The 27,933-nt window shown below is 41.5% G+C and overlaps 1 protein-coding gene across 3 annotated transcripts; it reads right to left on the reverse strand.

The window, feature by feature from the left end:
- Positions 1 to 215: 215 nt before the first annotated feature.
- Positions 216 to 27,933, reverse strand: ano8b (anoctamin 8b). 3 transcript variants are annotated; one of them, XM_072660456.1, is made up of 17 exons: positions 27,437 to 27,933; positions 17,760 to 17,870; positions 16,668 to 16,800; positions 14,501 to 14,639; positions 14,135 to 14,231; positions 13,805 to 13,921; positions 13,476 to 13,603; positions 12,521 to 12,682; positions 12,242 to 12,394; positions 11,066 to 11,192; positions 9,755 to 9,810; positions 9,278 to 9,352; positions 5,975 to 6,718; positions 5,151 to 5,342; positions 4,929 to 5,060; positions 4,661 to 4,771; positions 216 to 4,530 (listed from the first exon to the last, which is right to left on the reverse strand). In XM_072660456.1, the coding sequence occupies exons 1-17, from the start codon at positions 27,567 to 27,569 to the stop codon at positions 3,811 to 3,813; spliced, it is 3,330 nt and encodes a 1,109-aa protein (XP_072516557.1). In that variant the 5' UTR covers positions 27,570 to 27,933; the 3' UTR covers positions 216 to 3,810. The 3 variants fall into 3 exon arrangements, with proteins under 3 accessions (XP_072516557.1, XP_072516556.1, XP_072516558.1); XM_072660455.1 differs by having other exon boundaries at positions 216 to 4,533; XM_072660457.1 differs by lacking the exon at positions 27,437 to 27,933 and adding an exon at positions 26,641 to 27,021 and having other exon boundaries at positions 216 to 4,533.

Below are 27,933 nucleotides of genomic sequence, written 5' to 3' on the forward strand. Positions count from 1 at the left end.
CTGAATGTTGGGTTTTGATGTCAACAAAATTCCACACCTGTCTGACATCAGAGTCAAATGTCTTTCTGACGTCAAACTAACATCCACTGCCTGCTGGGGAGAGAGTAAACCATGCAACATCTGGGGACCTTGAAGGAGGCCTGATTTGTGAATGATTAAAGAGTACAGAAATAGTCAGCAAAACTGTGTAAATTTAAAACTGTTTATTATCTCATTTCAGGTCTTACAAAAATATGACAAAATAAATCAAAAGAAATAAATAACCCCTTTTTCTATGATCATTTTCTTTGAAAAAGAAAAGAAAAAACTTTACAGTGGTAATATTGGAAGAGCATGTTAGTTTGTGAGGTTGCCTTCAGAGAAGGAAGTCTACACACTTCAGCACTACTTGCCTCTCTTTCCACCGTCGCTAACTCCACAAATTCCGCTTAAGAGTGGCATAATCTCAAAACTCTAAATCAGTAGCCCATTTAATATTTCACAGTTGGGTTGAACGTAAAGCAACGTTTCTAAACCACACACAAAGAATCTGTTCAGACTAGTACAAGAAAGAAGTCTGATCCTAACAGTATGGTGGTGAGGACATGAATGGCTGCACAGAGATGACAGAAACATGACAGAAACCGTGCAGCATCCGAGTGGCTCCTCAATCAAACTAAGATATGAATTTCAGCCTTCACAGGCCTTCTCCGCCTCGCTGCAGAGAGCACTGGAGAAACAGACAAGTAAAAAAACTCAACAAGACAATGTAGCATCAACTGCGGCTTATAATGTCACCTCGGATGGGATGTGGAACATCAGGCCTCTTTATGGGCTACATGTGAATGTCTCATCTCACATCTCACAAAGCAAAGACTTCTTTCAGGACAGCGCAGTAAGAGATTTCTGCTGTCAAGGGAATATTACCATTAATAAATAATGAAAACGAAATGAAAATCTATTTTAAACCACAGTTACCTCTACCTTGGTCAGAAAAAATACTTGCGTGTGGCCCTAATACCCAAGAGTATTCCAGGTTCTCAGTAATATCTAACTCGGTTTTGAATGCAAAGTATTTACCACATAATTGTGGTCAAAGTCTAATCAATGCCGGATAACATCTTTGTACCTTACTGAATCAAAACATGTGGATAAATACAAAGAGTCAAGGCTCAAGAATAAACCTGATTATGATGAACCATGTTATATGTATATAGTCTTCTTTAGCAGAAGTGTGTGTTAAGGCATTTAATACTGCCAAAGAAGAAGCATTTCAGTGTCCTCGGGTTTGATAATTATATATAGATATGTAACACTTGAGAGGGAATCTTTGATACGCGATTACATGTAATTTGTCATTCCGAGCGTGTAATATTTGAAAATATTGTGAACAGGTTTAGGAGATGAAATCACTCAAGGTTCTGGAGAGTGATTCTAAATTTAGACTATCTAATTAAGACCCAAAGGAAGCACACTGATTCAGAGCCGACTGTGTACAGATGGACCGTAACAACAGTGAAACAGAAGGATTAACGTGGCAGGTGACCAGTCACCGATGCTCGATTGATATTTACTTTTGACGTTACTCAACATTTAGGACACGACGCCTCAGATCCCCATTCAGAATCGTTGTTCAGGCCGAAGTATTATTGCAAGAATTATTTGAGACAATTCAGTCAATGAAATGAGCAAAATTAGTGCATAGTTCATGTTATGTATTACACGTTTTGATAATACTAAGTAAAACCTTCAAATGTTCTTCTTTGATTTGATCACTGGCACTGCCACTGTCACTCACTCTCCACATCATCAAACACAAGTTTTTCATTGCCATTAAACAGGATTGCTTGCTCTTGAAACCCGCTCTAGGGCGTATGAACACAGAAAAAAATTATTACTGGCTTGACATTCCTATCACCTCATTTGTCCTTCATCTTGGGTAAAGTGGGCAACTCAAAAATGTGTTCATACCGACTGTCCAGTCTGAGGTCAGTTCCATTTGAACACTCCAGGTTCTTTCATCTCATTCGTGTTCAGTTCAGCCAACTTGCTTGACTCTGAAATCCTATGCCTTTTAAAGCTGACTTTCCAAACGTTACTTTAATCAATTCACACTGGACTGACAGAGCTGAGCCCCAGCTCTGTCTCCAGCAGCAGAATACCATAATACTGAATGAAGCTATGAGGGAAAGCTTGGACGGATTCTTCCATATTCGTTCTCCTCATCACCAGAGCTGCGAGGATGGATTCGCGGAACTAAACGTATAACTTCTCTTAAAAAAATACCTAAAAGTTATGGCTTTACAAAGAAACGCTTCGGCACTGCCAGTGTTCATGGTAGTTTTGCTTTGGCAAGTAATGAAATAAGAAACTTCTAAAGAAACCTTAAGGTAGGCATGAATAAATTAGGCAAATAAATTAGCAATAAAAAGTTAGACAAAGCACCCAGATGTACAGAAACTGGATGGGTCAATATAATGCTTCAGTAGTGCATTGCAATGAAAACAATAATCGAGCGTTTGCATATGTAATGAGGCAGGCTGGTGTTCTCCTTTTCTTAGCAGAGTCTTTTCCTCTCACCGGCAGTAGGGTTTTTAGTGCAAAATGTTCTCCGAGACTGCAACTAGTATGCAACTATGGAAAAGGAAATGCTACGATTCTTTACAGTGCCCCGCAGAATCCCTTCAAGGGACGATACCAGTACTTTCTGATCCTCTGATCTAGCAGGCTTCTGAGTTGCAAAATCGAAAAGGAATACCCTAAATTCATGATGTAAGAAGAACTATGTTTAAGGACTGAAGAACAGTGAGTGTTGAGGTTAAATGCCATATGAAGATGCACAGTAGGTATCATAGGTATCATACCCAAAAATCAGGATTGCTGGATCTCAGTGTTACTACAGTCTTGATCTCCAGCCCTTTCTGTGCCTTCGGGCTACAATAACGAAGGGAGAAAGCTTGTTCAACAGGCAAGTACAGTTAAGAAATCTTGCATCTGCCCTTTTTGAGATTGTATTTTGGGTGAAATAATACTTTCAAATTGCCACTGTACTTTCTTTATCCATTCATACTGTACATGGTACCTTCACACTCCATCACACTCATCCTTGTGTGTGTTGATGGGTGCTTTTACAGCAACTCCAGACTGTTCCTCACAAGACTATGTGTAATACACTGTCCTTAAAACAAAGATATTGCAATTCTTTTGATTTCTTTTGACCATTTGTTTTAGTCTTGCAGGGATTATTTTAACTCATGGATAAAGCTCACAGGTTTTGAAGTATCTTGTCGTCTGTGAAACACTACTATTGCTAAACTAAACCAGCTGCTTTAAAGAAGTACAAAACTTTTCAGGACTAAAAACACTCACAGTTCAAACTGATGCAGATGTTTAAGATTATCAATTTGTGGTGTTTTTTGGGAAGGTCTCACCATGTGATATAAAACTGGTGGTAAAATATTTTCAAATACTATAGAGGGCACTAAAATGCGTATTACAATTGTCAGACTAGGGTAACGTAACATTGCACTTTTTTTCTTTTTGGAACACCTTTTCAAAATGGATTAGAAACGCAGCTCATGCATTCCTGTATGTGTTGTAGACAAAGGCATTGTGTGTGTATGTGTGTGTGAGGGGAGTCATACTGAGAAAATACTATGTTCCTCAGCAAAAGAAAAAACACCATTCCATTTTCCACATCTGCAGTATTACTCAACAGCTTCCAGGCCCTCCACTGCACTGGAGAGTGTTGAGAAGACTGAAGGCTGTATCGAGAGCTTCCCTTTGACCCTTTGTTTGTCACTTTTCCCTCAACGGGTGCTTTATTTAGGATTAGACTTTAGGCCCTGAGGAGTCAGAGTCTAACAAGTTTCCGTTCTCCCCTTCCTCTCCCCCTGGAGATGGGATTTCGTCCGGGACCCCGTTCAGGTCAGACTTTGTGGGTTGCTTCTCTGAAGGCTGTGCCCCTTCCCCTGGTTTTGAGGGCTGCGCCCCATTCACACAAGCCCCACCTTCTGATTTCCCAAAGTTAAAGAGTTTCCCAGGGTTGAAGGACTTGCTGGGAGACTGAGACTTCTCCTGGCCCGGTGCAGCCACAATAGCACTACTGCCTGCTGAAGCTGCTGCAGCAGCCGCAGCAGCGGCGGCAGCGGCAGCTGCTGCCTCTTTCTTATTTTCTGGAGACTTGAGGAACTTGAAGCTGAGGAAGCCCGGTAGTTTGGGCTCGCTCCCCGTGGGTGACTGTGGGGAACGGGCTGTGCCAGAGGAGAACTTGCTCTGCAGTGGAATAATCTGCTTGAGCTTCATGACATTGTTGTTGGCCAGCAGTGAGCTAGGCCTTTTCGGTTTTTCGCTCCCTGAGCCTCCCCCTCCTCCACCCGGTCTGGACTTGCCCCCCTGACTCTTGTCATGGTGGTGATCGCCCCCAGAGCCGTCGGAACGGCCATCATCCCGCTCGCGACGTGCCTGGTACTCGGCCTGCCGCTGCCGCTCCTCCTCCTCCCTCTTCCTTCTCTGCTGTTGCTGGAAGTGCTGCTGCGCCTGGCGCTCGTGCTTCTGGCAGCGACCGAACACAAAGAGATTACATACCAGCAAGCACAGACCATGGAACACATTTTTGATAATTAAACTTCAGAAAGTGTCTTTAGGATTATTGATGGATTATTAAAGAGCAAATTGTTACCTTGAATGCCTCCCGGCGCTGAAACTCCAGTTTGGCCATCTCTTCTCCCACCCAACTGGGGATATCGGGAATTGCCACATGAATGACGTATTTCAGCAGAATAGCAAAGTGCTGTTTAGAAAGAACAAGATTAGATAAAGGCATGACTAGGTATGTAACATCTGACTGAGCACATATATAATGTAGTGTAGCAGTGATATCCCTTCTGAGTCCTTAGAGTTTAAGCTTACAGGAGAAAAAGTAAAGTGAACTCAGAATGTGTGTGTACCTCTAAGATCACGATAGAGATGATGGCCATCTCGGGGCTTAGCCAAGGGAAGAGCCTTTGTAGCTGCCCACACTGACCAATCAAGTAACAGTTCACAATGATTGCTATCAGCCCCATGACCTCCATTACTGTCTGTGCAATGACAAAAGATACAGTCACAGATCCATCTTTCATTATTTCTTAAAAGTTAAGATATTTCTTAAAAGTATACGTTGTACTAACCTGCCACTGTCCGATACTCTCCACTCTCATGCCAAAGGGCCGCTGTAGGCCTGTGCACAGCTTGAAGGCGTCACTGCGGATCTCAATAATGTTGTTAATGAGGGCGCACATGGCGGCCAATGGGAAGGCAGAAGAAAAGAGCACCACATAACCAAACTGGATGAACATCTCCTGGTAATCTTGAAATGTGTCCTGGAAAGAAACATTTGAATAGAATGTAAAAACTGTTACAGCCATTTAGTCGCAACATGATAGACCTGGGCATACAGATTCTTCATATTTGTTAAAATTCCTTTTTCTCTCTAATTTCAGGTTAAATTAATATTTCCTTCTTTTCATGGCCTGAAGCTATTACATAAAGCTAGGCAGTGCTTTCTGTTTAACATTACATCAGTAAAAAAACAGATGGAGAAGTATTGCCAGTAGAATAGGACTCTCTGGAGCAGATAAACATAAACCTATTGGTACCATGCCTAATGCCAGGCATGGGCTAGAGGGATATAAAGCCCCCAGCATTTAGCTGTGGAGCAGTGGAACTGTGTTCTCTGGAATGATAGTGGTCCATTCAACACTTTTAGGATGAGTTGGGGAGTTGGGCCTAAGGTGGAGTGGTGATCATCCAACCCCCTGACCTCACTAATACTCTTGTCGCTAAATGCAAACAAATCCTAACAGCAATGTTCCAAACTCTAGTAAAAAGCCTTTCCTGGAGACAGTTACTCCAACAAAATCAGAATAGGCTCTTTTTTATTAGCCTTGTTTTTGGCAGAATTGATGAATGAGCAGGGTCCTATCTGTATATCTTATAGTAGTTGTGTCTTTACCTCATATGTTTGCATGCAGCTCTCAATCTCAGCCTGGGTAAGAGTAGTGGTCACATGCTCCCCCGGTGGATCCATCCATGACTCTCTCCTGTTCTTGCTGTCAGCCCTCTCCAGGCTGCGGCCTCTTCTCCGGAGCCTAGGAGGCACGCTGCTCTCGGACCCTGTCGGAGGTGGCGGCTCTGCTGTCAGCTCCTTGAGCTCTGTGACACCGTTATCATCATCATCATCACACATCTCAAAGACTGAGGCGGGGTCCATGCCCTTCTCCACCATAGTGGGGCTTCCCTCCTCCAGGAAGTTGTCCTCCATGGGGCTGACACAGCCGATGGACTTGCGTTCCACCTTCTCGATAAAGCTGACTTTGCGCAGTTTGAGGCCACAGTCCACCAGGCTCTCCTCTTCGCTTTCCTCCTCGCTCTGTCTCTCCACTCCGAGTTCTTCCTCCCCATCTTCATCCGGCACCCCACAGCCACCATTTAGACACTTGCGCTCACGACGTTCCTGGTGGCCCAAAAGGCCATGCCGACTCCCCCGCAGACCCGGACCGGGGATGGTTGGGTCAGTGGAGGACACCTGAGCCCTGCCAGCCGCCAGCCGCCCATATTTGACCAGAGCAGACACCAGCAGGTCCCAGACGGCACGCAGCGTGAGCTCTCCGAGACGGTGGCGCTCGTACAGGTATGGCTGCAGCACCTCCTTCATATTCTGCAGGAACTGTCGGATGATCAGCAGTGTAGCTAGCATCTGCAGGTCATAAACAGGGTAAAACATATCATGATGAATATTAATATGAGTATATTATTATATACAAAAATATATTAATAATAATGTTGGATTAAGATCCTGAAAGGACCTGCCATAAGTCAGTTCTTCATTCTACATTCTTGACTGTCAGGGCTGAGAAATGGTATGAAATAATAGGAAACATTTTCTATATCATAGAAGTAATATCGAAAATAGAAAAAGACCTGAAAAAAACATCATTGATTATTGTAATAATACTTCAACATATATACAATAAAAAAAAACATTATTAAAACAAAACAAAAAACAAAATTTGTGTAAATAATCTGGGGTGAGTTTCTTGAAAACGATCAATTTACGTTTACAGTTACATTTAAGGACACTCAAAACACACAATACTCAGCATACTACACTCTGAATGTCTGAATGTCAAACAAATCAAGTAAGACTTGAATACAATCGAAAACCTTAATAAGTGCGAGATAAGTGCTGGTTTAAGTACTCCTGAAAGAGATAAGTCTTCAGTCAGCGCTTGACGACAACAATTGATTCTGCCGTTTGGACTCCCAGGGCAAATTCGCCACTTAGGCCACTTAAATGCCAGGACAGAAAAACAGTGTGAATGCTTGTCTTCCTTGCATCTTAAGGGATGGTGTGATGGTGTGTTGAATCACAGATCACAGAGTTACAGATCATTTTAACCAATGCCATTAAATACAGAGGGGCTGGTCCATTCTTGTCCAGCATCCCTGACGGTGGCCTACAATGCGCCAGTGTCAGGGATGCTGGCTCCTACAGGAAGCCAGTGAAGAGAACGCTGCAGAGGACTTATATGGCCAAACTTAGGAACATTGAAGACACGTTTTGAGTTGCAGTAGTCAAGTCTTGAAATGGCTAGACAAGCACCTGGGTGCCCTCTCTAGAAAAGATGCTGCAGAGGAGAAATTAGAACAATAATGACTTGAGAACAATAACTCTACGACTACACTGAAACTTTGTGCTTCTGCAGATGTAGTGATCAGTGATGGGAGATGGCAGAATCATTGTGAAGTCCAGTAATCCTTTGGTCCTGAGTTTCAGGTGATCAATCTTAGGGATTAACGAACAAACTACCGAAAGATGTGAGAAAAGAATCAGTTCTGTGATTCCTAAACTCAAATACACACGACTGCAGAAATGTACATTATTGGCACAAATATTATTATTATTATTTTTATAATTATTGCTGATGTTTTTTAAGGCAATACCTTCAGAATGGATAAAATAATAAATAATAACAATAATAATAATTGTTTTCATAAAAATAATAATAAATGATTAATAAATGATGAATAATGATGATGATTTTTATTATTTATATCTATATATATATATAGAACAAGGAATCCCTCCACCAAAATTATCAGTGGCCTCTGGCATTTAGCTCCAGGAAAAAAAAACCTTTAAAAAGCACTTTGTGAATAACAAACAGGTCACATTTGCAAGTGAGCTCATGGATTACTTCAGCTGCAGAAGGCTTTGAGAAACTCACCCCTGGGCGTTTTCTTTCGGTAGCAATCTACTACTACTACTAAACCCAGTAAAGATGCATTTTAATAAGCCAGGCAAGAGAAAATAAAAGCATGAGTCAACTTCTCAGCATCTTGGAGCCTGAGGTAAGGTCAAAGCCTGGCAATATTTAAAAGATTGGAAAACATTCAATCTTGGCCAACCATTCAAAATGCTTTTTTTAATCAAGGGAGATGCAGAGACAAACCTCCAAATGCTCCAATGACTATAATTCACTTCAATTTCTCAGACTTTGTTGTTTTCATCAAACCTTACACAGATGAATCCTACCCTAAAATTACACAGCCAGGAGTGCTGTGCTGAAATTAGATCAAGCTCTGCAGTACTCATCAGTCCACATGCAGAGATAGCTCATTCGATGTGTGTCAAAGACCCGCGGGACAAATTATGATGACATAAAAAGCTCAGACATCTCTTCTGATGCCAGCATGAGCATGAAAACAATGACAGCTGTAAACATAACAGCTCCTGCTCCTGAAATAGTGTAAGGGCAAATGAATGGCCAGTCTTTTGTTGATGCTGACATGTCAAACAAAGATTAACCCGGTGCAAAACACAGGGCAGTTGTCAGGGCTGACTGTGCTCCTGTGTACTGTAGATGCTGTAGAAGCGCTGATGGATTTTATTGATCCCACGCTGCATTCATGAAGACATGGCACACTGTCCCTGAGCTACTTCAGCAACTAAAGAGAAAGAGCCCAGCAGACAGTTTGGAGGACCCAACAAACAGATGGCAAGATAGAGAGGAAGACAGATGTGACGGGAAGGAAAGCTGTGAGGATGGAGCATTCCCCGAGGAGATTGTGAGTGTGTCACCCATAGCAGTACCAAGAGCAATGCTCAGAGGACAACACTTTACCCTAATGCAACAAGAGCTATCTATACATTTCAGAGCTATAAGTCAAGGAAGTGACTCATGAAGCATCTCTAGACAAGAGTCATCTGAATGGGAACCTCTGCCAAGGTTTCACCTGTGCGGGAGACTCTTACCTCTTTTAGACGCTCCATGTCTTTGAGGTAGAATCCAATGTAGAAAAGGCTGAGATAAGAATTTACAAACTGAAACTGAAAGACAGAAGAGAGCACAACATAATGTACATACAACTGATTAAGGGACTTACGGCTGTGTTCTTTCAGGGACAAAAACGTTCAAACTCTAAATATGAAGTGTCTAAATATATAGTCAAGGTTATAAACTCAGAATATTGAGACTGTATTAGGAACAATAATTACTTTGTTACTACAGTTCAATCAGTTCTTATTTTTGACATATTATACTTTGCTTAATGCATCTGACTGCATCTTAACTGCAGCTGATTTATAATGAACTCTTCACTTCAGCAAATCATTAAGAAATCTAATATATGAGGGGGACAAAGAACTAGAAAAAATCCATACAATATGGTCATATCCATAACTCTATATAATAGTTTTTTGTTCCACTCTGTATAAAAAGGTCCTACTTACAAGAACCATTTTGATGATGAGATTTTTCTCATAGGCACTCTGGAGTCTATAGTTTTCTGGAGACAAAAAAGGAGACAACAATTTAGAACTAAAACCCCCAACACATACAGTGCAAAATCACCACTGTTTAATTCACTCTTGCAGTATTTGTGTGGTTTCAGCTTGGAACAAATGAACAGAGTAGACATCAATTCCTGACCAGGGTCTTTATTCATTTTACACATCTGTCAGGGCTGCCAACCTTTTAAATTATCTTGGAGGTGGGATTTAGGCTTACACAGCCCAAAAGGTTGGGGCAGGGGTGGAAAGGTGCATGGTCGTTTTTGTAGCAAGCATTGAGCAGCATTACGCAGCAATTTTTGATACAGACAAGTTTTAATTTTAATGTGAATTGTGATATCGTAATATATGAGAGTTATTTGGATGCTAGTAGGTATGTTCCAATGCAATCCACTGGATCGGGAACTTCTCATTTGTTTGAAAACAACCTTAGACAGTGTGCATGTGAGACTTAATTGCAAATCCTAGCTCATTCAGTCTTGGCCAGGGCCACATTTGACTACTGAGCTAAATGGTCAGGTAGGTTGGTCATACTGGATTATATAATAGTAAAAACACAAAGAGGTTTAAAACATTTTAAAAAGTCTAGACTTTTGTTTGATTATAGAATCTGTTCAGTAAAAATTAATTGATTTCACTAGTTTTTATTAACAGCACATCTTATCTAAGTTGTGGGACTGCATAATTTATAGAAACTCAAAGATGGGATCAGTATCAGCCGACAGTCAGCATTAAGGTACTCGGATTGTATCATTCGTGTTTACTAAATGTTTTCTCTTCCCTTTGATGCACCATGCATGCGAGTGCACTGTTCAGTTTGTAAGAGGTTCCTTATTGGTTTGTGGTTGCTATGGGTACCGGTCTGCTACCCTGATTAAACAAACACACGGACCAGCTGTGACTGAGTAGTTAGTTAGCGCACTCTTCTTTACTCTTTCATGAAGTCAATGTTGCCGTTCGAGGGTGTGTTTAATCAGTGCAATCGGAGCAGCAGCTATAGGAACCTTTAGCCGTAGTCAGAGCTTGTTTTGGAGAGAAATGAGGGATTGTTAGAAAATACGTGAGAAATGTTCTAGTGTGCCGTGTGAGCATAAGATTAGATCTAACTGTATGAATTCCACAGCCCAATGCATGAGAGTTGCCAGCCCTGCATCTATTTAGTGATTTAGTGAAAAATTCCCCACAACAAATACAGCACATGATCAAATAATCTCTTTTTTAATGTTCCCGATAAAAACAGTGAAGACTCACCCATGTCGTTAAGCCAGCAGGCTATCTTTTTGTACACCTCGTCACACGCAGTCACAGTGATGGCCAGTATGATTTCAGGGATAAACCTTGCCACCCGCGGCAACTCTTTAATCCCCATCACAAATTCCTGCCAACCACAGATACGTAGCTAGTTAAATATCTGTACTGTACTACCATACTGAAATTGAACTGTGTTAGTTACAAATAAACATCTACCTACTACAGTCTGTTCAACTAAGTACCACTGGATGCATTATGTCTGCATTTAATCATGCCTTTTTAACCACTAATCTTAAAGGAGATGGCACCTTGTACACAAGTGGCGAACTCCACAATTTTTGTACAAAACATCTGTCTATCAATAACTGTGGACACGATCTACATATGTGAGAGGGAGCAGCTTAAAATGTAATTTGCCTTAATATGTGTTTGGCAGGCATATACATATACTTTGTCCAAATGCTTGTGGAGACCACTTCTAATGAATGCATTCAGCTACTACACCCATTGCTGACACAGATGCGCAAATGCACACACCCTGTCTAGTCCCTGTAGAAAAGTACTGCTAATAGATTAGGATTCTCTGGAGTAAATAAAACATGCTGGCAAACCTGCTGGCCTAAATTAAGATTTAGACTACTTATTTATTTTATTTATGTCTTTAGTTTAATAATGTGTATAGTCTTTAACTTATGTCGTATAAATTTTACTTGTCTTAATAGCTTGTGTGTTAATGAAGGATTAATGATTCTAATGCCAGGCGCTAGGCTGAAGGCGTATACAGTCCCCCAGCATTGAACTGTGGAGCAGTGAACCTGTGTTCTCTGGAATGATGGTGCTCAATCCAATACTTCTGGGATGACGGGGGGAAGAGGTAGAGTGGTGATCATTCAATTTCCTGACCTCACTAACAGTCTTGTCTTTAAATGCAATCAACTCCTCACAGCAATGCTTCAAAATCTAGTAGAAAGCCGTCTTCACTGGACAGTACAGATAGTTACTCCAACAAAAGCAGGATCAGAAAAATGATTTCAGAAAAAACTATGAATAAGCAGGTGTCTCAATACTTTTGTTTATACAGTGTATCTGTTCAGATGTACATGCAGCTTAAAAGATTGGATACTTTTGATTCTTTTCATACTTGAGTATCAGAATGAGTTAGATGTTGCCACTAACCTGAAGCTCAAAGCAGATGAGCATGGCCAGGAAGACAAAGCAAAGGCATAAGATGCAGACAGGAAAGCTGACCAACCATGTGAACAGCCTCCTCCTCCAGGGCGGGTAATAAAACTCTTCACAGCCTGTCACCGGGCTGCACCGTTTCACACCCTGAAAAACAGAGAGGCAATCCTGGGTTCAAAAGACTACTCAGCAGTAGCTCTGAATAAATAAACTGTTGGGCCGATAAGAACAGTCCACAGTGATCATGCAATGAGCAGTGAGCAATGGGCCTACCCGAAATTGAGGCCTGGGTTCCTCCAGTGATTCGGCCGGGGTGTCCAGTGTGCCCCATTTGTAAGCCAGCTCTGCTCCTCTTCGCTTCCATCTCTCTAAGAACAGTGTGGCCCACACCACATTGAAGAGGGCAAAGACTACACAGCATATATCTCTGCTGGTCTGGGTGAGAAACAGCATCGGCATCATTGCTCAGAAACAAAAAGTAACATAATGAAAAGTAATGAAGCTATAGGTGATCAGATTTACATAAAAGAAAACAAAAGGCAGTTCTAGTGTTAGGTATATTCACTTTAACTCACAAGCAGTTATGGGCTTAATGATGGGTGCATAGTAAGTATACAGTTCTGTGTAAAAGTTGTGAAAATAAGAATGAAAAAGCTGCTAATCTGGGCAGTGAGTGTTTATTTAACTAGTACAACATTAATATTAGAATAAATACAAATAACACAAAGTAGTAAAATATGAAAAGTAGTGGTTATACATCACACTGTTCATTAGAACATATCCAAAGCTTTCCTCATGGAGTTCTAGTATTATTTATAGTTATTATCCAATGGCATGCTTTGGTAAATCTGCTTAATGATGTTAAATCAGGTGTTAAAGCTGAAGATGGATCTGAACAAATTTCCATGCTAGATGGGGGCTTTGCTCTTCAAACTTCTTTCAAAATGATAAAGTCTTCATAACTTTTTACTGCATTTATTTTTATTTCTATCTGTTCTAATGTGATCTGGAGGTTTTACAAGCAATACCACTCCTAATGCTGAGGTAAATACTATTAAATAACATGCTTGGGTGGCTAACACATCTGCACAGTACTGTATACGAGCATGTTTGACTTTTTTTTTAATTAGGTTCAGTTTGTTTACATTTTTTGAGTAAAACTATTCTACATGGTAAATGGTAGAGCAAGCATACCACCAAAACGCCATTTAAGATGATTTTTTGTTACCTGATCAGATTCAGTCAGCATCCACAGCACAAAGCCGATCACAGCGGGATACAGCATAGAGGTGGTGTAAAAACCCAGCCAGGCAAAATACATGGCAATCTTCACTCCAAAATAATCACATATATCATCTAACAGAGGCAGAAACACACAGGAAACAATATAATGAGATATAATGGATATAATGAGAATGATAGAAAAACTGGCGATTACACAAATAGCTATTTAGACTGTAGAAGCCAAATTCCTGTCTTAACAGATGAGTAATCACCTGTGAAAGTTTTAGCACAGGCATTATCAGGCAGCAGACAATAATGGTGATAATTACAAACCTAGAGGCTGTTTCTCACACACTGCTTGCACCCATGACTTCATTAGCTGACCCAGAATTCTCTGCTCGTGGAGGGGGAAGACCTGTTGGATCACACCTCGTGCCTTCAGCTCTGGAACTGCAAAAACACATACAGAGAGATACAAACCAGTAAGCATGGGCAGATACTCATAAATCCCTTTCATAAACGTTACAGATATTCAGAACATGCCTCAGTTCTGCTTTGCTTTGGGAGCATTTCATCACAGAACAACATGCTTAGAAACGACAGGGCGAAATGCTTTGCAGAGCTATTTTTAAGCAACACTACATGATAGGAAAGGACACATACTTATGGGCTGCCCTTCAAGAAAGTGAATGTTGTGAAGGACCTCCCCTGGTTTGGCTCGGAGATTGTCCAGCCAGTATTTGATTATGCTCTGACGTTCCTGTGAAGATAAGTATCCAGGCAGAGAAATCATATAACAGCTTGAATAATCTTAGACAAGATCAGGGTGCATAGGAAAAGAATTACACACAAAGGTTTCATTTGCAACAATATATTTTTTTATTTTAAGGACTGTTATTTAGGTCATTTTTAGTAACTTATCTTAAACACAAAACTTATGTAAAACGCAAAAATAACATATAAGTTTGAAAGTGAAGAGCTAAAATATAGACTCACATATAGAAGAGAATGTATGCTAATGTGAATCACCTGTGATGTGAAGAAGCACAGTTCACTTTCAATGTTCTCATAAATGTAGTCTTCCTCACAAGAGAAGCTGCGAGAGCCACCTCCAAACTCCGGCTTCACTGATTTTCGCAGACCCATCTCTTCTGCTCCTCGCAACAGACTGAACAAAACACCCGTGTTTACCAGGGTAAAGACAACAATCAATCCCTGATCCAGAACACTTTGCTCATGGTGACACTAGCAAGACTCAGTGTAATAAATCGATCATTACTCAATCTCCTAGAATTAAAGAGTTCTAATGGCAAAGCAGTGTCACAGAGCAGCCCTGGAGCTTGAAACTAGTTCATTATCAGCTTGTTTCTCAAGCCCTATTCAACATGATTAGATTTACATAAGAAGGTTAGGCAGTGTGATTTTACCAAAGCATATTTATTTATTTTCTTAGCTGCTTCTTTCTGGTCAGGGTCGCGTGGGTCCAGAGACTACCCGGAATCACTGGGCGCATGGCAGCAATGCACCATGCACAGGGGTGCAGTCCATTGCAGGGTACCACAGGATGTCTGTGATGTTAATGACTGATTTGATGACTCATTGGCTATTTGCGGAGCACAGGAAATCTGGGGGAGTGTAGGGGGCTAAACCCGCACTAGATCACCCACTAGTGTGGATCCTCTGAGGAATCCTTTAGAAAATCTTCAAGATTTGAATGTTGCATCAAACAACACCTGAGGTTTTCCACATTTTCCACAGTCTTGCTTGTGGTTGATATGTGCTTTTGTTGCAGGTATACTTTCACTTCATCACATATATGTGACATGACTAAATGCCAGGTTGAGTACCTCCAGACCTGAGAAAACCCATGAAATAACTTCTTTCCCACAGGATGTGGAGGAACATTTTCCATAATTACATTACCCCCCACCTTCCCATGTAAAACGAATCCCATTCGAATATGGCTAACTATCCCTAATTCAATGTGCACATTCTCTTGGTGAGGGACTCTTGCCTGATGTTCTGTGGAGAATTGGGCCTGAACCTGACAGTAAGCATCAATCTACCATCTGCTCAGCCACCCTCTGCCTCAGGCAGTACACTGAAATAATAATGTGTCTGCCACACCTTCTTTTATAATTGTATCACAGTTTTGCAGGGGGCTCCAAGCTGAATGGAGTCTAGTGAGTCATATCATACGGATAAACACCATGTTTAACTTTCATGTAGGTAAGAGGGTTTTTTGCTTCTAGATTGATTAACTTCTTGAATATTAGATAGCTAGCTATATAGTAATGCTATACTGGAATATAAATATAGACTGAGTTTACTGGTTATTTACACTCATTGGCTATTTTATTTTCCCATATTTCTGCACTTTATTGACACTCTGTAGACAGCACTGCTGTGAGAATGATCTACCACCCAATCCAACAATCAATCAGCATTCCATTACCATTTTTCTACCATTTTTATGATAGTTTGACATAACTATATTTGCCTAAAAATTCCAAAGAATTTATGAGACGTTATTTTTAGGAGATCATAGGCTGCTTAAATATGTCTGAATTTGAGATATTAATAAAATATGAAATATTAACAAATTGTCATATTTGTACAAATTTGACCATATTTTGACCATCAATTTACTATGCCTATAATTGGAGTAGTTGCTTGTAAAGACTATACAAAACAAGGTTAGATAGGGTAAGTGTTGCTGCTTGTTATAATATGTATCTGTCTAAGTTATACTGATCCTGAGTTATGAAGCCTAGAATACCAGCATGCAGACTTGTAGAACTATGTTTTATGTGATTGTTTAGGGTAATGGATCGGATTATCCTTGTTTTTCTTCTGACATTTGTTCCAGTGATTTTGGTCAGTATCAGACAGATACCAATACTAAGTTGGATGGGTGTACCCCTACTGAAAACCAAGCAAGCATGCAGCATTGTTAAGCAGAAATGCAGATTTCTGGTCAGACACTGTGCTGCATGGTTCAACTGAGAATGTGGTAGGGACATCCAACTACAGATCACAAAGTCACAGCTAGGACAAAACCTGAGCCTCAACTCCAGGGCACACCTTTGAACTGCTGAAAGTGCTTTGACAGCATTCCCTCTCATAGGACAACCATCGAACCTCGGTTCTGTTTCAAAACACACTCAGCTGAAATTAAGCCATCGAGGTGTCTTACTTTTCATATGTCGCTGTAACGAAGAACGCATAGACTCTGGTATGCTTGTGGTGTCGTATTTGGATGATAAGTTCTGGGATGCCAAGGCGTATGTGGTTCAGCAGCCAAAGTAGCGTGTGGTCATCTGTGGTGTCTGTGAGAATAAAAACAACCCAGGTTTGGTATTTATTGTGATACACAATCATGCAGTCTGTCAAAGTTCCCATAAAGCACTTTAAACTTTGTTTCATATGTTTTTCTCTTACAGATCAGCCATTCTGTCAAAGCCAGGATTCTTAAATGTTACATATATGTGTGAAAGCAGTAGATCATTCATATTGATTTCAATTCTGAATAAATGTCTCTGTTAGTGCACAGGGGAGTTCTATACGTTTCATGTGCAAATGCAGTCTCTGTGTAATTATACACCAAAGCAGTCCGTTTAGTGTGGGCCCTCTGAGGGTCCCTAGGGAGTCAGGCCAACTGTCCCCCCAGCTGTGACATCTTTACATTTCTCACTGACAACACAGTTTGATGTGTTGAGAGCACAAACAAAGGCAGATCAGCGACAGCAGCAGATGACCATGTCAGGTTTCACTTCTGTCAGTCAAGAACAGAAAGCAGAGGCTGCAGTGTGCAGAGGCTCGCCAAAACTGAACAGTTGAAGACTGAAGAATGTAGCCTGGTCTGAAAAATCACCACAGTCTATTTGAGCATTGTTGCTGACTATGTGTATATCTTCATGACTGCAATTTACCCATCTTCTAACAGCTACTTCCAGCATGACAATGCACCATGTCGCAAGGCAAAAGCTGCCTCAAACTGGCTCCTTAAACATGACAATGAGTTCAATGTTCTTCAGTGGCTTCCTGGTGACCGGTAGATACCCCCATAAAACGGGAGAGTCAATGGACTGGAATCTTAAAATAATACTTCCAACACTGTGGAATCCATGCCATGACGAAGAACTGAGGCTGTTCTGAGAGGAAAGGGAGGCCATACCCAATATTAGTGAAGTCCTTCTAAGAAAGTGCACAGTGAGTGTCAGACAGAGAGAAAGAGACAGATAGAGAACGAAAGAAAGGAGAAAGAGAGAGAGAGAAATGGCAGCACCTGCAAAAGTCATGAGGACGTCACAGTTTTCTGTGGGCACTGTCTTCATCCAGGATTTATGGGACATGATGTACCGCCCGGCCTGCAGCAGCCTCTTCCCAAACAGTTTATCTGTGGCCAAGAGAAAGAGTATCGGCAGAGGGAGGGAGAGAGAGAAAAAGAGAAAGGGAGAGAGAGATTGAGAGTCAGTCACCTTGCCATGTTGCCATGGATAGACAGACACACACAGTCTTACACACACACTCTAGCTCCCATGTCTCTTTGCCAAGTTAAAATGTCACCCACGTTTCTCTTGCAACATGAGATGACAAGGCATGACTTTTGCAGCATCTGATTTTTGCAAGAATAAGACTCGACCACCTTCTTATTGCCTCCTGTGCTATGCTATACTCCATACTACTTTATTGTTGTCTCTTGTGTTATGGTCTAATATGTCCGCCAGCTTTGGAGCTCTATCTAGCCTAGAATTACACAGCAAGAACAATGCACTGTACGGCTCCTTTCATGTGACAAATAAAAGTTGAAATTTGAAACCTAAAAGCTTAACTCTTCTCTCCCAGGAGCCCTGGCTACACCTTCCTCAGGATGAAACATGAGCCTCAGCCAGTTGAGGGAGAGGTCTCACGAGGGAGAGAGGAACTGTTTGCATTTGGGGTTGTGAAGAATATCTTTTAAATCTTGTAGACTTGGATGTGTTTGCTCTTTCGTCCCAGTGTTAACAGGAAGCTGGTGGGTGGATATGCACACTATTACAGATTAGCACACAGCAGAGGAGAACTGTGAAAAAACTGTTGCATTCTGCTCCAACTCAAAGCTGAGGAAATTAAATAATGAAGGGAACGAGGACAAAGACAAAGCAAATGCAACTACATTACTGGCAAACCTGTATATTTGTACATTTTATAGTTATGCTGCAGTTTGCAGGGTTTTTTTCTTTTTTGTGGACACCAGCAATAAAGTAGCCTATGGAGTAAGCTAATTTCATACATGGTTGGACTCACCAAAGCAAATCTCAAATATACACTACTGTGCAGTGGTTTTATGCACCTAAGCACATTGTTTAAATCCATTTATCTGGGCGTTAAGAGTGTTTCTGCTTGAATAAGAACATCAGATCACATTAGAACGGATGAAGAGCAAAGCTTGGTTCTAGATTTCTTCTGGATGCCTCCAGCCAGCGCATGGATTTGTCCAACTCCGTCACCAGCTCACCTGATTTAACATCATCAAGCGCTGATTTACTAAACCAGGTGTTGGATGACAACTATAAATACTATGACACTCCCATGAGAAGAGCGTTGGAGCTGTTTTAATGAACACTGTGATGTAGTGAAAAGTAGTACTTTTTGTATGAATGTTATTAGTATTTAGTCTAATATTAGTGTTTACTAAGCAAACAAACAGCAAACAAACAAATAAGCATTTCTGAAAAAAATAATTTAGATTTTCGTAGGTGCCTTACACCTTTGCACAGTACTAGATTTTTTCTGGATTTTTTCTATTCACTATGAAACAGTGCAGGGCAAAGCGTTTAAAATGAGGCTTTCTGGCCCATGTGACATGGTACATGTGAGGTCAGTGTGTGTGTAAAAGCCTACTGGACTGCTGTGGCTCCATGCTCACTGAGGCATAGGCCCTTAGAGACGCTCATTTGAAACGCTACCGCTCCGAAAGTGGGCCACATTCCACAAACAATCCTCTCTTGCATTTTGAATGACTGTCTAGGCATTTCAGAAAATCATCTGTTGTGATTCGATCCCCAACAGAAGCAACCATAAAACCGTAATTTCTCGTCTCTAAATATGGTTCTTAATTGAGCCATTTGACACTGAAACTAAACATCATCTTCAGGGCTTTTTAATGGAACGTCCCACAAAATGCCCCAATAACCAGCACAACGATTTGCTCTACTTTACTGGGCAAGAACATTTTCACTCATGAGGCAGATAGACGTAGCTTATATAGCTTATATAGGGATCCCCTCTGCACTGAAATATAATAAATAGTAGGCCTATATTGTATATTGTCTACTAAACCCTTGACATATCTCACACTCTGCCTGCTGGGCTTTCTTGCTCTCTCATAAGGGCAAAAGGACTGCTATTTACTTTGCAAGCGCAGACAGGCGATATCATATCATCTCTCCCATAACTCCACATAAACACCTGTCAAATCAACCACTCGTCACTTAGCTCCCCCATGGTCTGTTTTCTAGGAGGCACGTAGAAATACATTACATTCTATTTAGAACCTGCAAGTGTAACATTTTGTGCTGTGGGTGAAGTATTATCTAACTTACAGCATCAGAGCATTTGTCCAGCAGACACTCCGTGCCAGTGAGTCTAATGCATTTTTTAAATGCCCTGCTGAAGATGGCATAAGAGGCCATTGTAAAGCTAATGAATCTATAATTGCGTTCTGATGATGACACATATGTACTCAGTTTTCAGGAAGTGCTACTTGCTCAGTAGTGCCTTTTCCTCCCTGGTGGACAGTTGAGCAGCTTTAAATAAATAATAAGCGCTGAGTCTATATACGTATACAAGTGAACTGCTCTCTCTGGAATTGTATTAAATTGTCCTAGATGGATATAGCTCTGAAAGATATGAGATTCTCTGTGGTCTCCCACAGGGCTTTATACTTGGTTGACTCTTGTATATGCTGTCACTGGGTCAAATAATCAGCTAGCATGGATCCAACATCCACAGATATGTAAACAGAGTCTATGAAATGTTGGCAACCACTTTAATAAAAGAATGGCGGCAGCAATTTGTACTCTAAATGTGAGAATGCATGGTCTTCGAGTGGTAAATGACTGTAGAGATGCTAAAAAATGTGCCAGTATGCTTTATGGTAGTTGCAATTGAAGGAAATAAATGTGACAGATTTAATGTAGTGAAAGAAGCATGTGGACTGGCCTGGTAGAGTAATATTACAGGGCTTTACACAAATGTGACTCGGGTTACACGGCACTACAAAGTTCTTGCCAGAGGTCTCATGCACGCTGTGCCAAAGTTCGATAGTGCAGAAGCAGTGCTCTGGACCTGGAGTGGCAATGTCAGAGACGCCACTTTTTAAAGCTGTTATTTTAGGTTAAAATTGCTGCATAATGTTACTTTAATGACACTGCTGTTGTCCTCTAGCACAGCATAATGGCTAAAGATTTTTCAACTTTAATTAATTGTATTACTTTCTTAACAGTTGTTTTTGTCGTCTTCTGACCCAGCACTCACGAACACTGCTGACATTTCTGCAAGTAGAAGTGATGAGATGCAAATATAACCTTAATTGCTACCCAGAGAAAATCAGCATAGCATTTCACCTTGGTTCACTTTTATGTTCTATCTGGGCAAAGTTCAGAAAGAAATTATATAACACATGCAGCTTTGAGTAATTTGGCTGAAATTTGCACAGCCACCAGTGTGCTCACAGGACAGCACGGCTCCCTAGCCCATGATACAACAGACACCTGTGCTCACTAACATCACACTAGGGCTGATGTGGTGAGAAAGAGGCATCAACCCACTCAACCCACAGAGCAAGGCCAATTGTGCACTCTCTGACTCTGGCTGCTGATGGCTAGCAGCATGACCTGGAATTCAAAGCAGCACACACACACACACACACACACACACACACACACACACACACACACACACACATACACACACACACACACACACACACACACACATATATATATATATGTGTGTGTGTGTGTGTGTGTACACAGTATATTTTACTATTATTACTAGTAAATGTTTTCATTTCAACAGAGTAAATTCAGCTGTCCTCTGGCATTGTGTGAGCTGCATCTGTGGTGGCTCACTGCATGTGTTACAAAGCAAGCAAAAATATAAGAGGGGCAAAAATGTGTTACACTGCTAAACCCTCTTTAACATACTATCCACTTTACAGGAAATGTGTTGCACTCCTTCCCTTTTTTGCAACTGAAAATTCAAGTCTGAAATGTGCAGCCACACTGATGAATTGATGCTGGTTTGAACCCATCTGAACTCCTTCATGTGGCACTCCAGGGACAGCTTTTCTCACAGACTGCTGCTAATGTGTGTATTCTGCCTCGTTTTGCCCATTTGAGCCGCATATTAAATTAGGGCACCACAACAGGTATACTCTGGGACACAGCCAAGTGTTGAAGGTGCTGAAACGAGGCCGTTCCCGGTGTATTTCAATCGCAAGGCAAATGCACTTGACCTCAATTGCACCGTTGAGTGGGAGAGAAAAGGTCTTTTGTGTCATGTAGACAAACAACTGAGATGACAGGCAGGCATGATGAGCTAATGCTCCAAGAACAGCCCGCATTAGAAGGCCACACCTACTTACAGCAGGCACAGCGGCTCAGCTGTTCGGCCTCTTCTAGCTGGAAATGTGTTCGGAGAGGAAGATACTGATGACGCATCCAATATCCATGAAGGGAACATTATATAAAGACTGATATGACTCCTGTTCTTCATAGTGTGTCTGTGAATACACCGCTTTTCAAAACATCTAGAGATAGAAAGAATGATACAGATCCTCAAAACAAGCAAGCTCTAAGCAGGGGTGGAGAACCAAGTCCAGCAGTTTGCTGATTTCCCTAATCGAACACACCTCCTAAACCTAGCAATTAACAGATGAGTTGAATCCTGTGTGTTTAAGCAGGAAAAGCACAAACCAATGCAACAATCCGACCTCCCAGGCTGGAGTTTCCCCTTCCCTGTTCTTGGGGAATGGTGTACCAAGTAAATAACCAACTGACCACTAGCTGACTATTCAAACAGGGTTTGTGGTATGCACTCAAAAGAAAAGGAACTCAAAATACTTTGCATAACTATTAGCTTCCACATGCTTAATTACACTGGTACTCAGATGTGACTTCCAAAGAATTATCGGTCATTCAGCCACAGTGAGCTAAGTATGCTGTCCTCATAAAAAAGCTCTTTCTAGTTGCTGAACTAGGGTGCTTGTTAAGAAGCAGTCCCTGGTTATCTAACAGGGTGAATAGGCCATTGTGAGCAAGCACTCAAATTATAAATGAGCAAGTGAGTCTGACTCATGAACATCAGCCTGAATCTCAGAATCCCACGGAAGTACTTCAAGAAGATGCTGATGAGTAGAAAGCAATACGTAGAATGGGATTTGTCAGTCTGTGAGAAGTTTCGCCTTCTGATGTAGATCATGCATATTTAATACTGTTTGCTTTTTCTAATTCAAACAACAGAAAAAATGATATCCTCTACAGGCAATGCTGGCTTTTAGTCCCATTCTGACATAATTATCAATCATAATTTTAGAATATTGAGTAGGGCTGCAAGACTTGGAGAACTGACAACAGATTTTTTTTTCTGTGATATATACTGCAATATTAAAAATACAGCAATTTTTACCAGATTTCACCAGACATGGGTGATCAAACATGTTGTGATATCAATAAAGAACTCCAATATTGGATACAATAAAAATAAATTATCTTGGGCTGATGTAATGCCATGAAAAAAGAGAACAGTGTGAATTGCGAACTAAAATTCTACACACACAAAGTCCTCCAGCAAAAGCTTTTTCACAACTACAGCAACGCTGTAAAACGTGACGGCCTTTGCAGGAGAATATGGTGTTGTTGATTCCCTGCAAAACTGGAGAGCAGTGTATCACTGCCAGTCTCAGCTTGGCTAAATGTGAGTGGCCTTTGCCATCTTCTCTCTTTAACGTCCACTCCCAAACAGGACTATCTCAGTTGATCAAACTGGATCTAAACTCTTTTTTTCCTAGCAAGACTCCAGAAAGGCAAACTTGGAGAAGCAAGCAGGTGCAAGGCTAAAAGCTAACCTGGCTATAATATCTTTAGCTGGCTAACTGCACACTGCACCAAGAGGACACTGAGGGGACAGCAATGCAACAGCAACAGTGCTATAAACTGCAAGGAAACACTACAGATCAGTGGTACTTTGGCATCCCAAGGTTGTAAAATTAGCTGCATGCGCTGAACTATTAATGAATGTTTTGCAATCTGAACTTTGCATTACATAACATTTGTTCATGTTTAGTGCTTAATAAAAAATACTGCAAAGGCTATGTAGGCATTGTAGTGTACATCATCTTCTGCTCTGTGGTGTTTTTCTCTGTCTCAGCGTTTTCTGACACGTCTTAGTGTGCATCCTGCAATCGCCAGAAACAACAATTAAACATCCTACTATACTTTCTAGCGGACTGTGAAAGAGGGTATGCTCCACACAACTGGTGAAATAGCATTGGCAAAAGAGATTACATGTAAGATATGTGGAGACCACATCTAACCTACAGTGTAGAACTGTGTGTACTTGGAGGTTTGAGTTTGATCGTGGGTGGTATGTGGTAACCACTGCTTAGAGCTGCATGATATTAAAAAAAATGACACTGCAATAGTTTTTTTTCAGGCAATATATATTGCAATATTAAAAAATACAGGAATTTTCACCAGGTTTCACCAGAAGTCAATGATCCAACATGTCACAATATGAATAATGCACTCTGTATAAGATTAGGGTCAATTTAATGATACTGGGAGGATACAATCGGTTTCTGGTAGATAAGTCATAGAATGTAGATATATTTTGCATCAACCTGCAAAAAACGTAATTAAATTAGCCTTACATGGCACTGCCTGTCCTGCCCTACCCCTGCTATAGATTATAAAGGTTAACTATACAGTTACCGTTCATTTTTTAAGTGTATTAATATATGACACATTTTCAGGCACTACTTATTTGTGCTGTAGTGAATATGTATCTAATCGAGACACACCTGCATTAATGCATAATAATAGACATTAAAGCAAGAAATAAGATACTAAATTATTTACACTGGAGAAAATTACCTCATGGCTCCTGTGTTTTAATATGCAAATCCATTCCAGTGTCTTCTTTTTTAGCTCTATCTTAATGGTGTCAAATGACAAGAGCTGCTGTAATTGTACTTCATATGTGACCTTGAGCGTTGTACTAGGAGAGACGAGGATAGAAACCATGTTTCAACACAGTGTCTCCAATAGGCTTGAAATAAATCTTGTCTTTTTACTATATTCTATTCTAAAGAGCCACATTTTACATGGGAAAAAGGCATGTGATTTACTTAGTAAACATTACCCGTATCTCCAGAACTATATTTCTGCATCTACTGTTCACATCTTTTGTGTTCAACCTTTTTGCCCTTGCTCTCTTCATACGTCTGCCAATATAAAGGCTATGGGAATAAAAACAACTGGCAAAGAAATACAGCTCTCAGAAACACTGTGCAAAGTCAACCACGGGTGCATTTAAATTTGGACAATGTAACTGTGCAAACAAATACTCTGTCACTATGAAATGCAATGTGTGCATTGCCACAGAATGAGTGTGTACAGAACAACAGAGGTGTGATGAATCATTACTGATGTACTTGATCACAGGCATCAGTCTTGACGTTTGCTTCTTGTGCTGGTTTTACCTTGCAAACCTTTAGAGTGTAGTTTTCCAAGCACACATGTCTAGACTAGGCTTGAACTAAACTGCATCATAAATGTGGATTTTTTCCCTACTGGTTTTAGTCTTGAAAAGTCTTGAAATTATTTGCTTACAGTAACAACTAGATGGCTGCATGCTGCAAATCTGAATCTTGAATGGATAACTCTCAAGTATCTAATTTAAGCTAATTTAGTCACAGTACAACACCCACATCCATGATCACATTGTTGATTACTGTTGTTTAAAACACTTTTAAATGACCAGTGATGGTGGGACGACTTTACAATGCAGAGACAAAAACTTTAGAAAGAAAAAAACATTGATTCGACTGCTCCAGTGTGTTGCTAAAAGCCGCTTGCATTAATAATGACAAGCTGGTGTGAGATGAGCAACATCATTGTAACAACCAGATTATTGCAATGTGGTAGAGGTATTATCACTCTCATCAAGCTCAAAGGTTTAAGATGATGTTTGTTAAACTAAAGAAATTTAGATTTTAGAAAAACTGCAATGAATGAATGACTGAATGACTACATTTTTAAAAATTGAATATGAAATGAAATAAGAGCGTTCAGCTGGATATCCTTTCTCTCAGTGGTCCTTGATGAGGTGTGGAACAACAACCTAATCATAATCATAGCCAAAAGATGTTGCAAAAATAAATAATTCTGAGGCAAATCAGCAATAATGCCGGAAATACGGGATTCAACACACTTTATCTTGAAGATCAATTACTTGCAGACGCTAAGACCACCAATCTCATGATGTTCTTATAAAATTCCTCTCATTACAAGCCGTTTCTCCAAAACAGCAACTTTGCAGCGGAGGGATCAAACCTTCTCAACGTTCAATAAAAAAGATTTTTGGAGCATTTCTACTGATTAGGGGCAGTGGTGGCTCAGCAGTTAGAGCGTCAGGCTATCGATAACAGGGTTGTGGGTTCTGCCACTGTTGGGCCCTTGAGCAAGGCCCTTAACCCTCTCTGCTCCCCGGGCGCTGGAGTTGGCTGCCCACCGCTCTGGGTGTGTGTGTGTGTGTGTACTCACTACCTCTAGTTTACTAGTGTGTGTGTGTGTTCACTACCACAGATGGGTTAAATACAGAGGACACATTTCGCTGTACAGTGACAAATACATGCACCTTTACCATTCATCACCCACCATGCAGACAATGCAAAAAAGAAACCCCTTACATGTCTCACTATGAGCTTTAAGAGTTTGCATATTATTGTCCTTACTGTGAAGGGTTTCCCACCTGCACCTCATCGTGCTAAGAAAACTTGTGTATTTTGACAGACTCTCCAGCTCCATTTGTTGACACAAGCCATGCCCAAAAGTCAACAGCAGCAACAGCAGCAGCAGCAGCAGCAGCAACAGCAACAGCAGCAGCAGAGACGACCATACCTGCACCCATCAGGTGATCCCATCTCACAATGACATCATATTCGTGACATCACTAACTCTTGCAGCCGGACTTGTGATCCAGTAAGCCGAGTGTCCGTCCTTTCCACTACAGATGTCTTGGCTTAGCTGACTGCATCACGCTGCGCCGCATTGAAACACGGGTGCAGGATGATGCGAGCAGAAAACAACAACACGATGGGGCCAAAACAGGTGTCCCAAAATCCTTCAGAACGCTGTAGCCTGACTAAGCATGCGATCATATCCGCATTACAGGACAGACAGACTGCATATAGGCACTTAATGTCTTAGAAAACGCCATCACAAGCTGGCTGATTCCCAGCCAGCCACATCAAGGAAAGCAACGCTGCATGGCTGTAGCCTGCATATGGCTACAATACTGCACCCCTCCAAAAAGCACCTGAACTGAACGAACCGCGTCCCTCAGAAAACTTAACCTGCCTCAAAAAGAGCAGCAGACGGTTTCATCGAGCACTAAGCCTGACGCTGACCACCGACTGGCGCTCTCTCCCCCGTTTTAATGGCGAATTTCAAGTAATGTTGACACAATACAGTCTGTGACCTTCCAGGCCTGAGATACCCACGACTATTCATTCTCGTCTCGTCCTGACGGTCACGTTTTGAGCTGGCAGTGCTGGACTGATACCACAAAAGGAGGCTGTGTGTGTGAGGTGAAAAGCGGCTCATTATGCTCTCCCCTCACATCCACATGCTCCTCGGGCCGCTCGTCTTTCCCAGGCTCTTTTTTTTGCGGTTTAAATGGCGGAAAAATACTCACCCAGAACGCCAGAAGCCGCTGGAGGGCAGGACGCGCTGGGCTCCCCGTCTCCGGCTCCCTGCTGACGGCCTCGGTGTCTGGAGCCTTCGGCATCGCCGCCGCTGCCGGTGGACGCCGCTGCCGTGTCGGGCATGCTGCTTCGCGGAGGGACCGGGGACGGGGGTGGATGGGGCGGGGAGGGGGACGGCTGCTCTTTCCCGGGGAAGAGAAAGGGGATGCAGAGTGCTATGCTAACTCCCAGAAGCGTCCAGCGCGGGTCGGATGAGGTGCTAAATGGAGGGGAACGCAGACGGCAGGCGGCTGCCGGGCATCGCGTGTGTGCGCGGGGGGATGAGAGCAGGTTGAGCGCGCTGGGAGGAGGGACAAAGAGGAGGAGGACACACACTCACTCTGTCTTTTTCCTCTTCCTTCGGTCTCTGTACTTCTGGCTTCTTTACAGATCCAGTCTCACTGCTCTTGTATTTTGTACTTCTTCCTCTCACTCTTCTACTTCTTTT

This window comes from Salminus brasiliensis, chromosome 17 (genome assembly GCF_030463535.1).
Source record: "Salminus brasiliensis chromosome 17, fSalBra1.hap2, whole genome shotgun sequence".
Lineage (NCBI taxonomy): Eukaryota > Metazoa > Chordata > Actinopteri > Characiformes > Bryconidae > Salminus > Salminus brasiliensis.